This window comes from Lolium perenne, chromosome 6 (genome assembly GCF_019359855.2).
Source record: "Lolium perenne isolate Kyuss_39 chromosome 6, Kyuss_2.0, whole genome shotgun sequence".
Classification (NCBI taxonomy): domain Eukaryota; kingdom Viridiplantae; phylum Streptophyta; class Magnoliopsida; order Poales; family Poaceae; genus Lolium; species Lolium perenne.
In genome coordinates this window covers 77156568-77173043 of record NC_067249.2, presented here as the reverse complement: position 1 = coordinate 77173043, position 16476 = coordinate 77156568, and the positions used below count along the sequence as shown (strand labels likewise).

At 41.4% G+C, this 16476-nt stretch overlaps 1 protein-coding gene across 1 annotated transcript; it reads left to right on the top strand.

Moving 5' to 3' along the window:
• Positions 1–6061: 6061 nt before the first annotated feature.
• On the top strand, positions 6062–10112 carry LOC127307753 (uncharacterized). Its single transcript, XM_051338513.2, has 10 exons — positions 6062–6325; positions 6701–6742; positions 6842–6986; positions 7717–7946; positions 8042–8099; positions 8405–8482; positions 8601–8689; positions 9275–9356; positions 9441–9620; positions 9695–10112. Exons 1-10 carry the CDS (start codon positions 6147–6149, stop codon positions 9821–9823), a joined length of 1212 nt encoding a protein of 403 aa, XP_051194473.1. The 5' UTR covers positions 6062–6146; the 3' UTR covers positions 9824–10112.
• Positions 10113–16476: the final 6364 nt, after the last annotated feature.

Sequence of the window (16476 nt, the reverse complement as noted above, 5' to 3'; positions counted from 1 at the left end):
GACTTGGTTCACATTATGGACGTCGTTTGGTAGCTTGTGAAGATTTTTTTTTTGCCACGGAAGGGATGGAAGCCTGTATCTATTTGGTTGCATACGAGGCCACTTCATTCCCACCTCTGGCCTACATTGTGATCATACCTCTCATCTACCACAACCAACCCCACACCATGGCACGAGGTCGGGCGCAAATATCATGACGGCGCACAGAAAGACTACCATGCCGCCAGCAACGATAATGGCCAGGCGGTTACACTTCCTACACGCAAGACAAGGGTGAATACAAAGCTTCTAGTGTGGAACAACAAGGTTGGCAACGACGGTAGCTAGACTTACATGGAGCGCCTCTATGAGGCTGTGGCTGATCGTAGGGAGAAAGCTGTCGCGGATTACCACCATTTTCCAACCACGACTACTAATATCACTCTCATATGATATGCTACTTATATTACCTGGCTACCATACTTTCCTAATTCCCTCCCTCTCACGAGTGTGCTGAAATTAAAAGGCTCCTTCATGAACTAGATGGTCAAGAGACAAGTAAAAGGTTTACTAACACAAGTTACTGTAAAGACATGAACTGACACATGTGTAAGAACTTAGAGAATAGTAGAGAGGTGCAGATCTATCTGTCTATATCCACTGAAACAAACAAAAAATACACAAAAATTGTATGAAATGACGAGGTGAAGCAATTCCTTAAAGGAAATTTCAAACGGTCGATCGTGTGCATTCTATTTGGCAAAATTCCCTAAAAATCTCCAAACATGAACATGAAGCTGAAAATTTACATATAACGAAACCCGAAGCCGATTATTAGAATGGATCATATCATCAACACACATCTTTTTCATGTATAACTTATTTTGATTCCAAACATGGATGTGTTGATTATTAAAAAAATATGCGTTGATGGTTAAGGGAGAGTGAGTGGAAGCAAATGATGTGCAAGGCTGCATCAGTGGAGCGTTGGCTGAAGCCTATGCATGGATCCATAAAAAACGTTGATTCGGCAGTTCTCCGGGGCCTGGTTGGAGGTGTTTTAAAGCGTGTGCCGGCTACAACGCGAAAGCCAACTGGCCAACCATACACGCCAAATTCTGCTCCACCGAGCCTGGCCCAAAGTCATGCGAGCTACCAAATGCGCCATAATAGGGGGCGGTCCTAGCTGGCGCTCGATCGCCAGGAAGAGAATGAGCGATCGGTTTCCCCCAGCCCAATTAGGCAAAGCCATGTTAGCAACTCTAAATCCGTATTTGAAAATTCAAAATATTTTATCTCACAAACGACAACTCCGATTTAAGATCTGTTTTCACCAGTAAATCCGTCTCGACGAGATCTTCAAAACTAGCACCCATGTTGATATGTTTCGAGAAACTTTTAATCGGGGTAAAAGTTATCAATCCTCTCTATCTGAATAATCAACCCCTCCGTATTTGACTGATCAACGGTAAATGTATAAAATTATCAACCTGGTGCAGGCTATTGAGGGAAAGTTCTGCATGCATGCACAAATAGACGAATCTGCTGATGTCAGCGGAATCTTTTCCAAATTTGTAAATTCAAAATGTTTTAACTTTCAAACGACAACTCCAAATTAAGATTCGCTTTCACCAATAAATCTGTCTCGACGAGATCTTCAAAACTAGCACCCATGTTGATATGTTTCGAGAAACTTTTTTTCGGGCTAAAAGTTATCAACCCTCTCTATCTGAATAATCAACCCCGAATAATCAACCCCTCCGTACTTGAGTGATCAACGGTGAATGTATAAAATTATCAACCTGGTGCAGACTATTGAGAAAAAGTTCTGCATGCATGCACAAATAGACGAATCTGCTGATGTGAGCGGAATCTTTTCCAAATTTGAAAATTTAAAATGTTTTAACTTTCAAACGACAACTCCAAATTAAGATTCGCTTTCACCAATAAATCCGTCTCGACGAGATCTTCAAAACTAGCACCCATGTTGATATGTTTCGAGAAACTTTTTTCCGGGCTAAAAGTTACCAATCCTCTCTATCTGAATAATCAACCCCTCCGTACTTGAGTGATCAACGGTAAATATATAAAATTATCAACCCCAAAGTTAATTTTATTTGAAACAGTTTAGCGATATTTTTTTTAGTTTAGAAGCTATCAACCCGGTGTCCTGTTATTTATCAACAGTAAATATAAATAACTACCAACCCAAAAAATCTAATTTTATTTTGAATATTTTGGCGACTCTTTTTAGTTTACAATTTATCAACCCGGTGCCCCGTTATTTATCAATGATAATTATAAATAACTACCAACCCTAAAAGTATTCCATTTAGAATATTTTAGCGAACATTTTTTTATTTTACAAGGTATCAACCCGGTGCCTCATTATTTATCAACGATAAATATAAATAAATAATAACCCTAAAAAGTATTTCATTTAAAATATTTTAGCGACTCTCTTTTAGTTTAGAATCTATCAACCCGGTGACCCGCTATTTATCAATGGTAAATATAAATAAATATCAACCCTAAAAAAATAATTTAATTTAAAATATGTAGCGACTCTTTTTTTGTTTACAAGTTATCAACCCGGTGCCCCGTTATTTATCAACGGTAAATATAAATACCTAGCAACCCTAAAAAGTAATTTTCAGTAAGAATTTTTTAGCAACTTTTGTTAGCTTACAACTTAAAATAGTACTTAATTTGAGTAGCAAGTGGTAGTTCATTTGAGTTGCAAGTGGATCTTCTCACCCGTTATTTTCCCCCTTAAAAACCACTGGCCCGAAAAAGGGAATTGCAAAAGGACCCCATTAAATATGAATTACCGTACGGAAAAAACCCAAAAGGGAATTGTAAAAAGAGAATTGCAAGTCTGCCTCGTGCTGAAAAAAAAGAGTGAGATGCTATGTGTATGCATGCAACAACTTATGAAACAGTGCTGAAAAGTTGGCTCATTAAATGCAAATCCATGAGATGCTCTGTGCATGTGCATGCATGCAGTGTGAACGCTCTTGGCTGCATGCAACTTGCAAAGTAGTAATACAAGCTGTTAGTGTGAACACGTGTGAACGCAATTAAAACACTACGTGATACAAAAGGGAATTGAGTCGCGCTTTCGCGCGAGCGCTCCGCGCCGACAGAAACTGAGCGCTCGAGCGAGCGATTGCCAGAGAGGGGATTCGCATAATAGGAGTATATCGGAATGTCATTTGATGGGGCATGCTCTGGCGTCAAAGATTAATTTCGTAGTAGTACCAGTAGTAGTATGTTTTAATCTGAAGGCAAAAAAGGGAGCAAAAACTATCACCTCTCAACCTCTGTAGATTTAGGTACATGACATAGTGACCAAAGAAAAGAAGAAAAAAAGGGTTTGAGTCGAGTCCCTCGTGTCGCTCCCCATGCGAAGCCAGTGAAAAACCCTAGCGCTGCCGCGAGCGACCCTTGCCTCAGCTCCTTCTGTCGCTGTTGTCGTGACCTCGTGAGCCTTTTCCATGATGGCGACGAGATCACTACCAAATGGTTGTGGGGTGCTCGAAGACGGTGGTGGTTGCTGCATGTGGGGCGCCAGTGGCATGTGGCTCGGATCTGGGGACGTGGTCCAAGGACTTGTCAAAACTAGGGAAGGGGCATGGGTTCTGTTGGTGGCCGTGAGCTAGCCATGATGTGTCCACTAGCCCATGTTTTCTCTCCGCTCGTCCATGGCTCTAGTCCGGGTCTACCTTTCTCGCCCCGTCGTATATTGATGTGGATGACCTAGCTTATCCGATGTTGCATGGTCATCGGGGAAGTTTTGCAACTAGAAGTTTTTGACAATTTGACCGTTTTGATCTCTAGTCCACACATGTCACATCTCCCGGCTACTCAAAATCCGCTCATCATTGTGGGAGTTCTACTCGCCTACCAATTCGTCGCTGCCGGTGGAGCTTTGGCTGCAACACTGCCACCATCGAGGGCTTAGTGCGTAGTTGATTTCATTCACACCATGCATCCATGATTAAACTATGTAAACATCTTCGGTACATCGACCACAGTAAATATTGCACCACGATTACGATGGTGTCGAAGTTGGGATCTCTCAAGGCATTTTGAAGAAGATTGTCCAGCAGTTTTACAAGCAGTAGTGGTAACACAAGAGGAATTGTATTTTTGGTGGCTCCTTTTGAGCGAGTCTTGATATCTAGCGTGAAAACCCTAGGCCTGACATTCATTTATTGTACCTGGCATTGACGAAACTCTAGACGTTTCATGGTTGAAGCATTTGTTTGGAGGTTGCGCAAACTTTCTCCGAGGTGGAAACTCAAGATCAGACATTGGTTCAGATTGGGTGACCATGGAGGCATCATCTTTGAAGAAGCTTTCCGAAGTCCTGTGTTGCAATTGGTGGTGGATGTTCCTTCTGCAAGGCATTGTCCGCCTCGACATGTCCATCTTTTTTCTTTCATTCTTTTAGCCGTGTTCATCCTTAATGTCTAGACTCTCTCTCTTGACGTTGTGTTGTTGTAGAGACAAGTGTAATTAGTATCTACTTTATACTAACATATTTTCTTTATAAAAAAACACAAACAAGTGGGTGATCCCAAAAACAGGGGGCCATATTTGACGCTCTTAGAGTCAAATAGCACCTCCAGAGAAGTTCAGATGTGTTGGCCCATCACACTCGTTGTGATAGCAGGCAACATCGTCATTCACACCACCATCTAACCTATGACACCATCCTGAACCGTCTGCTCCGACCAGCAGAGTCCAAAGTCACTCATGTGTCGCCTCATGCTTCCCACGCTGCTTGAATCGTCGTCACTGATCCACTAGCCTACTGGCCCTCCATTTAAACCCATGGCTAGTAGAACCCTACCACACTCGCTCCCCTAAGTCTCTTCATCACCTTACCTACGAGCGGCGCAAGCAGCGTCGACGTCGGCTATGCCTCGTCCCCGCCCTTGCATGTGTTGTCACCGCTACAACAAGCCACATCGTCATTATAGCTGGCTCAAACGGTTTCCTATGCCTCTTCTTGGTCATCTCCAATGGTCGGCGTGTCGTCTTCATCGTATCCGGTTTCCACATATCGGTTAAATGGGCTAGGGCCCACGGCACTCCCTATGGAAATCAGATATGAATTGCCCAAAAAACGGCAAAACCTATACACCGACCAGGTCGGTGGCTACCGGCCACCGCACACCCCCTGGTCGGGTATGGGCCAGGCCCATTTGGGTCTGTTTAGCCTGTGCAGTTCGTTTTTGCTTTTTCTTTTTCTTTTCTGGTTTCTTTTTTCTGTCTTCTTTTCTTTTTTCTGTTTTCGGTTTTGTTTATATTTTTCAGATTCAAAAATTTTAATTTTAAAAATTGTTCAAATTGAGAAAATGTTTAAATTTAAAAATGTTCAAATTTGAAAACCGTTCAAATCTGAAAACCGTTCAAATTTGAAAACCGTTCAAATATGAAATTTGTTCAAATTCAGAAATTGTTTAAAATTTTAAAATTTTAGAATGTTCAAATTTGTTTAAATTTAAAAAATGTTCAAATGTAAAATTTGTTCACATCGAAAATTGTTCAAAGTAGAAAATTGTTCAAATTAGAAAATAGTTTAAACTTAAAATTGTTTAGATTAGAAAATTGTTGAAACTTAAAATTGTTCAAATTTAAAATTTGTTCCAATTTAAAAATTGTTCAAAAGTATTAAAAAAGCGAAAATATTTTAAAAATTGTTCAAAGCAGAAATGCTCAATTTTAAATTTTAAAGTATTCAGATTTTGATAATTTTTTATTTTTCAAAAATATTCAAATAGTAAAAAATTAACAAACAGAAAAGAAACGAAAAAAGAAAACCCTACCTGTTTCTGTTGGGCCGGGCCCAGTAAGCCACGCCGGGGCGTGCGTGGGGTGTGCGGTGCGTTCGCCCCACCGACCAGCTCGGCGCATTGGAGCTCCCCCAAAAAACACCCAAATAAGCGGGACATGCCAAAATCAGCCCACCTTTGCGCGTCTTCCTCATAGCCCAGCTAGCTAGCCCACTAGCCCATTTCGGCCCACTTGTAGCATTCGGGTTCTTCGCCGTCCAGTCGAGCAATACGTTCTCAGGAAGAAAAAAAAGAGAGCTCCTCCCTCTCCTCTCCATATTCCCATCGCGTTCTCTGATCCCGCGCCCTGCTCCGGCGGCGAGCATGGCGTTCGCCCGACGGGAACACGGGCCCCCGCGGCCCGCTCTCCTCTTCCTACTCTCGATTCCACCCCTGCTCGTGCTCTTCACCTTCTCCTCCGCCGCCGCGCCCCCGTCGGCGGCGTCTCCGGCCGCTCTGCACAACAACAACTGGGCCGTGCTCGTATGCACCTCCCGCTTCTGGTGAGCCCTCCTATCATTCCAGCGCCTTGCCCTCACCCCTCACTGATCGCTGCTGCCTACTTGCCGCATCGTTAGAATCAGTCCTGCATCCATTTGCTGTGGACCAATGCAACTGTTCGCGGTGCCAAATGTATCTGTGTGAGGTTCAGAGAAGCTAGTTTTTTTTTTTCTGTAAGGGCTGACTAGTGCGTGGTTGATATAAGGATCTGGACAGTTGGTCTAAACATGGATGTATCTAGACACATTTTAGTTGTAGATCCATCCATATCTAGATAAAGTTGCGACACTTATTTTAGAACGGAGGGAGTAGATGGTTGGTTCTGCTGGTTATCCCTGTTTCGCTTAATTCTGACCTATTATTGCAATGTTATGCAGGTTTAATTATCGCCATATGGCCAACACTCTATCTTTGTACAGGTAGTGTGCTAATTTATATATTTTTCCTCATGTGTAATTTTCATTATATTTCTGGTGTAAAAGTTATTCGTTATTAGCAAATACACCTTATTTTTTCAGGACTGTTAAGAGATTAGGAATACCTGATGAGCGGATAATACTTATGTTGGCGGATGACATGGCTTGTAATCCTAGGAACAATTACCCTGCCCAAGTCTTCAATAATGAGAACCACCAGCTTAATCTATACGGTGACAATGTTGAGGTTAATCTCTACTCTGAAAGTACTCCCTCCGTCCCAAAATGTAAGGCGTCTAAGGATTGGTCAAAAGTCAAACCTTACAAAGTTTGACCAAATATTTAGAAAAAAATATTTACATCTATAATATCAAATTGACATATGAAGAAAATATACTTTAGGGTGAATCTATTGATAATGATTTAGTATTGTAAATATTTATATTTTTGTGTATAAATTTGGTCAAACTTTAAAAACATTGACTTTTAACTAATCCTTAGACGCCTTATATTTTGGGACGGAGGGAGTATTGCTGTTCAATCAAAGAACCGTTGCAATATTTCCCCAAGCTCATCGTGTTTACATACTAAATGATATCAAGGAGCCACCAAAGCTAAGAAATAGTGAATGGAACTAGAGCATACATACATACATTAAATGCCACACTACATCTATTCTACCTCTTTAACAACATTAGATAAACATCATTGAAATGTCGCAAGCCTAAAATTTTGATTTTCACAATGCCTCCTAAATTGGTCAAATTTTGTGAAGCTAAGGATATATGTAAGGCACTCTACAGTCTACACAGTGCAATATGGTCAGTTAGGCTATTTATGGAATATGGCAAGTGGCAATTCTTCAATATGTCCAACCGTAATGTACATCAATGCTATGCAACATGATCTTTATGTTAAAAAGTAATATCTCATCATGGTACACTGATGTTGCATTTTTGTTTGTTTTCTAATTACAGGTTGATTACCGAGGTTACGAGGTTACAGTTGAAAACTTTTTGAGGATTTTGACTGGAAGACATGAGAGCTCTGTACCAAGATCAAAGCGTCTTTTAAGTGATGAAGGAAGCCATATTCTTTTGTACATGACTGGACATGGTGGGGATGAATTTTTGAAGTTCCAAGATAATGAAGAACTTCAAAGCCATGATCTAGCAGATGCAGTAAAGCAAATGAAGGAGAAGCATAGGTTCAGTTGCTTAATTATCAAAATTTGGATATTGGCTTGCACCTCTTCATTTCAGGGTTCATTTATTCTCACCTTCACCTTGGCCTTCCTTTCAGATTTAAAGAGTTGCTGATAATGGTAGATACCTGCCAAGCTGCTACTCTGTTTTCACAGGTTTGTCTCAGCTTTCCAAATTTATTTTCTGTATCATTATATACGCTTTGCAACATCAGTTGTACCTGTACCTTACTTTTTTATTGCTAATAGCTGTTTGTCGTATAGGAGTGGCAAAGGCTGCACATGGGTTTTGTGCCTAATTGTTAGATAACCACTTACTGTGTTTTCCTGATTTTACCAATATCACATAATTATAGTTCAAGGATCTGCTCTGCTATGACAAACTGCATCTTTATTGGCTTTTCTATTTCATTCTGTTTATGAAAACTGTAAGCTATACCTGATATATTTAATTTCTGCAGCTTCAATCACCGGGCGTTTTGGCTATTGGTAGCAGCAAGAAGGGGGAAAACTCTTACTCTCATCATCTCGACTCAGACGTGAGAACATGCCCTATATTCAGATATGTTTCAGTAGTTTTTCTTTTCAAGCTTATTAAGTTGTTATGCCATATTTCTTGTCATAAAGCTTGCCAACCTTACACATTTCTTGTGGCAGATTGGTGTTTCTGTTGTGGATAGGTTTACCTTCCATACACTTGCCTTCTTTGAGAAGCTGAACATGTATAGCAATGCCTCACTGAACAGGTAAACTTCATATTATGCATTCAGGTTAAAAATTATCAATTGTATGCATGCCAAATTGATGGTCTTACTGTGATGTGCAGTTACCGACAAATTTATTCACCTAAAAGTTGATTTTGTTTGGTGTTGAACTTGTTTGATGCTAGTTGATGATCTAATATGATGGGCTCTTACTCTGAAATACTTAATTCTGTATTTATATTCAAGATATAGTTGATGTTCTTGTTCGTTTGTCATTTCCATGTAATAGGATGTGAAAAGAAGTTCCCCATCATTTGGGTTCTTTCTCTATCAGTGTGCTTTCCTCCAAATTTTATAAATTATTGAAATGCATGGCTTGTAACTAGCAGCTTTTATCAGATTTCAGTCTAACTTCAAATTCAGCACAGACTGTTTTCAATATCACTTAAAAAGTAAGAGTCAGTTGTGTCTCATATTCTAAACTACATACAGTAGCACTCAACTATATTCAATCTTATTTCTCTAAAAATAATGTAGCTGGGGTGCCTCTTCGGGGTAACACTCAATGCTTAACTTATATTTTTAGAACGGTATTTTGTGTTGTAACCTTGTTTTTTCATGTTCCAGTCTTTTCAACTCATACGATCCTTCCATGCTACTGTCTACTGCATACTATCGAATGGATCTTTATGAGCGTGCCTTAAACGAGGTAATTAGAATATGATATCTATCCACCCTGCTCTGCTGTTCATGACTAAGCCTTTTTTATTCATTCTATTCTGTCTTTGATCAGGTCCCTGTGACAAATTTCTTTGGATCAGTCATGAAGACTATCCACACTGATTCAGCCTATACAGGCTTCTTAGCTGCACGTGAGGTAGAAACCCCCCTGTCTATGAGAAATAATATACTTGGCGGTGCCGTATTACAGAATGAGGCTAGCACAAGAAGATTGAACATAGAAAAGATGAAAGTGAGTTTGAGTAATTTGTCTGTGGTTTTTTTAAATATTTGAGAAACTAATACTTTGCAAATTGCAACATTCAGGAAGCACAGTTGAGGTCCGATGGATGGATACAGATCCTGCTAGAAGGCAAAAATTCTGACACCGTTGTGATGTATGGTCTGGGAACTATGGGCGTGTTGTTGGCAGTTTCAACCTGGCTATCAATGTAGGCACTCTTAAGTGTGCCGTTAACAAGTTGTCATCTTGCAGAAAAACTTGAATCATACTAACCCCCGCATAGTTGGACAAAAAAGAAGAAAAATAAGAAATGAGATATTTTTAGGTCAACAATTTGTATTTCTCTTTTACTTCATTAGCATCCAATCAGTTTGGAACATAATTCCTGTATGTAGTTCTGTATGGTACACTCTACTTCTTGGCGATGTAGGCATGTAGCTCGTTGTATATCATGCCTTTTGGTGGAGCTTTTTTATGCATTTGTGTTACAGCTCCTTCACATATCTTATTTGTCAGATTATTTATTACTAGGGAGAACTTTTCTATCTAGCATCTGAATTTGCTCTCCCTGGCTACCCTATTTAGGTCTAGGATTGAAAAGAATGCCCGAAATTCAAGTACTAAAAGTTCCTAGTGCTTTCATTTAGTCAAGTATAATACACTTGCCTTGATCGTTCAATGTTGAATGTTTCACACTTAGCAGCTCGTCTTTCATTACAAACTGATACAAGATAATATTTACTCCATTCATCGCCTATGCAGTTCATTGCATCTTATAATGACTTTTATCTTGATGTGTACTCATATGATTTAAGGGGTTACTTAAAACCAAATGTGTATATCGATATGAAGAAAAAAAAAATTGGGAGTATGTGATCTTTTTGTGCATGCTCTATATGTGAGGTGCAGCAGTTGTTTTCCTTACTGATTTAATAGTAACAGAAATTGTGTTTTGTATGCTTGTCTACCAAGCTAAGATGCTGGTCATGGGCCTCATAGAACTGTATGCATGCAAGCTGGCCAGCCTAAACTGGGCATGTTGCTGTGGCATTCTCTTTTTTTTTTGTCCTGTCAAAGTTCCAATATGTATGTTCCAACGAATAAGTCTTTAAAAAAAGTCAAACTATGTAAACTTTTACCAAGTTTTTAGAATAAATTATTAGCATGTACAATAAAAAATCAATATTGCTAGATACACCATGAAATATATTTTTATATGATATATTCTATATACTGTTATAGTTGTTTATAGTTTTTCTAAAAGTTTGGTTAAAGTTTACTTAAATTGACTTTTTTTTAAATATGCCTTATTCATTGGAACGGAGGGAGTACATTTTGTTGATCATGTAAATGCTAGGACCATGTATCTCTTGTTTTGAATGGGTATGACATGTTGATTATTATAACTTATGGCTTTATGATTATTGTACTCTATAACTCTATATCTAACGGAAAATAAGATTCATATGCTCATTCTGAACCACTAAAACCATCTGGGGGTTGTGAAGTTTCCTGTCATAAGACTGGGAAAATCTTAGTGCTTCTTCTCACCAAGCTGAGCTGATAGTTTTTGTGGCTGCATCCTCTGCATGAGTTGGATCAAGAGAAGGGAAAAACTCTTAAATATTGCTAAGGGTCCTGCCTCTATATTGAGCTCTTCTGAGAAGAACAAGTGCACATGGGTAACCGATGACAAAAGGTCTATAAGCATGTAGATGTAGTTCTGTCATCTACCTTGTTTATGGGTCATGTGCACTAATTATTATTGACACTGTTGTAGCCCTACTATCTGTTGTGACAAAGTTAGGACGTTGGTCCATTTTGACAGTAACCGGAGTGCCATCTCAGGTATCAATATTGTCATGAGTATTCTCGGAGTTTCATGCACGTACAATTGTATGCATCAATGGAAGAAATAAAGAGCTCTGATGGTGCTTACCAGTTCTGTTATGCTAGCTTGATCAATTCTGGTCTCAGAGCGACCTGAGCTCTGGTGGTACTTATTGTACAATAATAACACAGTGGGTGGTATAGAGTGTAATTTTGAATGCACTGTTGCACAATATTTTCTGTAAATCATATCAGATCAGTGTGGTGCAAGTTATTGCTGGAGTTGTTACGATACAAAAGCAGGGTAAACGTGTTTGCTCTCAGCTGTTCCCCATTAAGTTATGGTCCCAGAGATTTACACTTTTCGTCAGCCAGCAAATGTCTGGATCTCAGTCTTATCAGCTATCTTCTTTGCTTGATGCCCTTCAGTAATTGCGGCTAATTGTGTTGTCCTTTTTTGGAGTTCAGTTGTTTTTTGTACTGACTGAACAGTTGGCAGTGTGTAAACATGGAGATGAATGAATATGGATGTGGACGAGCAGTGGTGGAGGGCAACCAAAATGACAAAAAGGAGAAATCTTGCATACAAAGCAGTGGGTGGACTGCCTGAATATTGGATGTGTGCCATTTTTCTGGACTTGCACACCGACTTGTTGGCTATATAATAGGTATGACAGGTCAGGGTGCGGCTTGTAATGGAAGAAGCCAAAGTTTAATTGTTTGCATTGGGGAAGTACACATAGGACTTTCTCAGTAACCCATAGGCCACCGACTGTTATGTCAATGGTGAACCTTATCCTGGGCTTCGGTGTGCAGGGCATTTCAAGGAATAGGTTGGTGTACACATGATGTTCAGTATTCTGGTCTGGGAGTTGGATGCTGGAAATGCCAAGAATTGGTTGCTCACATACTATTTCTGTTTCTGGTAGTGAGGTAAGAGGTTGCCTTGCCAAAGGTGTGGGTTCCTGGAACTGCACAATGATTTCCTGGTTACAAGGAAAATAAGAAAGTCAGCGAAGATTGAAGGTTGGAACTTGGAATGGATATAGCGTCAGGCAAGTTGCTTGTAAGCAAAGTACAGATGCACGAGATGGTTTGCCTTATCAAGAGCCATCAACCGGACATGTTCTTTCATCACCAGTATAATTTGTGCTATCCTTGCATATTGTCATCTGCTCTTTCTGGAAAAGAATGAGAGGCATGTCGGGTAGTAGGTGCTGAATTCTGTAACCGGAGAACCAAGTGGAGCTAAATTTGTTGATAACTAAAGGTGAGCTGATAGAACCTGAAGTTACTCAAAAAAGGGCATATGCGAGAGAGAGGCCTTCGACAGTTATATGCAGTGTTGCAGCATGCTTTTGGTAGCTGAAACTTACACTGACAAGGTATTATTTTTAACTTGACACCGCTGCTCGATTTCCTGCCTGATTGTTCGAAATATCTTGCAAAGAAAGGGAGCATGGTTCTCCTGGCTCCTGGTCCATGCTCCTACGAGCCTACGAGGTTGTCTATAGGGTAGGTGATAGGACGAGCAGATATTGCTAACCCTGCACTTGCACTTTGCATCTGTACGAAGTACGAACTCTGTTGTATTTTGAGCTCTTCTCTGCGATCCAATGTTGATTAGTAGATGGTTTTGGTTGGTTGTTCTGTTGTTCACGATTCGTTCTAGTTTTTGTTGGGTTGTGACTTGTGAGGATGCACATAAGAGGTCCAAATAGCCATATTTCTTAGGTAATATCCATGTTATTCTATTGACCACGACATCCTCTCTCATGTAGTGCTCTATATTGCTCTAGCTTGTGAAAAGGCCAAAAAGTACCCCAGAAACTTTAGCATAAACATTAAACAATGATATTAATCTAAAAAACACTACATTAAGTAGATGATCATGGCTGGCTGGTCAGCAAAGATAGCTGGCCTCAGTGAATGGTTAAGTGGGACGTGTCCGTGGGTTGGTATAGTGCTTTTTTTAGGTATGCTGGCTTTCCTGCTACACTGTTATTAATGGCACCACACAACTAGGAGTCTACGAAGCGGAGGTTAAAGAACAAATGACACTTTCATTGGGTATCCGAGATACTCAAATGTTACCCACTTCCGTGTAGTACTATACTATAGATCAGTGCAACAAACAAGCATATGGACTGCAATTTCTAGTTGAAGTGTGTCTGAAGTGTAGGATAGGTATGAAAGTTCTGAGTGATGGAACCATGAGTAGTCACTATGTTCATTACTGCACGTATTTTTGTGTATCTTCCTTCCAAAGGAAGCATTGTTGTGAATTGTGATGATACATAGAAAAGGAAATGTTTCTGTTCGTGGCGATTATTCAGCATTCGCTTTCGGTTGCACTTGTAGACGATAATGATGATTCGTAAGTGTTTGGCAAAGGTCAGAATTCCCTTTCTAGGGCGGTTACCCTACAAAATAACATCAGCGTGGGCATATCACTCATTGAACTCCTTGTATGTGGTACATGGCCGGCTTGTTATACTTGAGCATAATTCCATGATACTTCTTTTTTTTCTGTTACAATATTTTCGTTATTTCCAGAAGGCACCAATGTACCACATCTATGAAAGAAGCGTCGCTGAACCATGCGTAGAGTAGAAGGCGCACCAAGTATGACACGTAAATACATACACCTTCATCACGCATGAGGACATCCCTGTTGCGCTGGCTCTTTGTCCGCCTGCCCGCGACATAGAACAAACTGCACATGCATGAGAGAAAACGTACTATGGATCGAGAGAATGCATGTGATGTGGTATTTGTCAGATTTCTCGATCGATGCCCTTATTCCAGATGGAATATATGCCAAAGTGCAGCTTGATCTTTCGTTTTTCTTTGATGGTTCCCTCCATCATCTGCTGATCTTGTCTACCTTTGTTTCTTTAGGACGTACTGATCAATGATGGTGGGGATAACTATGCCAAGCAGAGGTAGGCCTGTAGAGTGACATATGGAGTATACATGCTAATATCGTGTAACTGAACTATCTGAACAACTTAATAAGCAGGCACATGCGTGCACGATTTGAATGACAAATCACGCGTTTGTCATGTGCTCAAGCTAATGGTCTGAGGGGTACGTGTATATATACGTCCTCCGTTCACTAATATAAGAGCATCTCTACTCGTTTGGCCTGCCCACGACGAAATCCGGACGAAACAACCGCCGGATTGGACGAAATAAAGTCATGGGGAGTACCGTATTTCCAGTCGTCCACCCCGGAGTTCGGCGGACATAGTTTAAATTCGAACAAACCGTCGTCCCACGCTACAAGTACGGCCAGTTGATCGGCAAAAGGACCAGCAAAAGGATCAGCTACAGATCGGCGATAGGAGGGAACCTGAACGGTTGGACGTAGGCGCCATCTTGGAACATGACAGGCGGCGACGTCGAGTACATCGAAGGGGAGAAAGACGATGGGGAACTGCTTGTACCTTGCGTCGGCCATTGGCCGGGGAACATGGCGCCGCCGCCGTGAACATGGCCCATGCTCATGGCCATGCTGATCTTCCTCGCTTGTTCGTCCTGGGCCGTCGCCGCCCTCTTGGCGGCGGCTTTTTTCACCCTCTCCGCCCTGCCGGTTGTTTCGACCTCGCGCCGGATCTCGTCCGCCGCGCACTCTGCGTTCGACATACCCGGCGGCCGCTCCTTCTTCGCCCGCGGCTTCCTCGCCGTCGCCTTCGGCGGCATTGTGGTGGATGAGAAGACGAGGAGGAGAACGGTGGTGGACGAGAAGACGAGGCCGGGAACTGGAACTGGAAGACGAGGAGGAGAATGGACAAATTCGGCGGGAGAGTTTGGGGATATGCAAGCAAATTGGAGGGAAAATCGACAGGATTTGGCTTTCCTGTCGCCGACTACGAGGGTCCACACGACGTTTCGCGCCAAATTCTTTCGTCCGGAGTCCCCGAGCGCGCCCCGGGGGACCGGGGATGGCGTGGGCTCGTCGGATGGATGAAGGGCCAAATCCGAACGAAAACGAGGAACCGGGGACGCGACTGGGCCGAATTTCGCCGTCCGGATGGGAAAAACGTCGCTCGGGGGCTCGTCGGGGAGAAGAGTGAAGATGCTCTAAGCTGCTTAACCTTTTTTAGATTTACCTATTTTAGTATGTATCTAGTCTATTTTTAGTATGTAGATTTACATATTTTAACATGTATCTAGTCTATTTTTAGTATGTAGATTTATTCATTATGATATGTACCTAGTTTATTTTAAAATGTATGAAACATCTTCTGTTTATAAACAGAGGGAGTAGGTGGCAATTGTCCTAGGTCGAGCTGACCCAGCAGCTAACACCATGGACAGAGGGACAGAAATTAACCCTTCGAGACTTGTTTCTCGAAACACCCATGAGCACCCTGACAGTACCAGGAGCACAATTAGTACTGAGCTGGTGCGATAAATTAAAGGCCGTCTTGGGATGACATCGATCGATATATACGAGTAGCTAGGAGTATCGAGCCGCGTCTCATCATACCTGCAAGTAAACCCGTGAGTGCGGCACCAGCTATGTGTCGTGCGCATGGTACCCATATATGTACCACGGCCGTGTCCTTGAGATCCATTTCAGTAACGTCGTGCCGAGCAATCATCGACAGGCCCGTGAATCGCCTCGTTGAGCGCCGGAGGATAATTGCCGATTCCCTTTCTGGAGATTATAGCTTTCCTATTTATTTTTGCTCTTTGACTTGTTGGAGTATATAAGTCTTATTGTGGAAAGGAAAAAAGGAAGAAGGATTTTCCTCATCGTCGCCTAGTACTGCGTACCTCCGATCTCCTCGTTTGGTCCGGGGTATATATGAGGAGCATGCTTATATTGTCTACGGCCACACTGATCACAAATAGAACACTCGGCGCATAAGTTTGCCGAAATGCCAAGAAAACACTGATTATGTGTTTGAGTGACCTGCTACTACTCTCCATTCATGGTGGGCGTTGATATCCAAGCGTAAAGACTTAGCCTCTCTTGCCCTCCTCGTCTCTTGGGAGATTTGGAATGAAAGAAATGGCCGGGTTT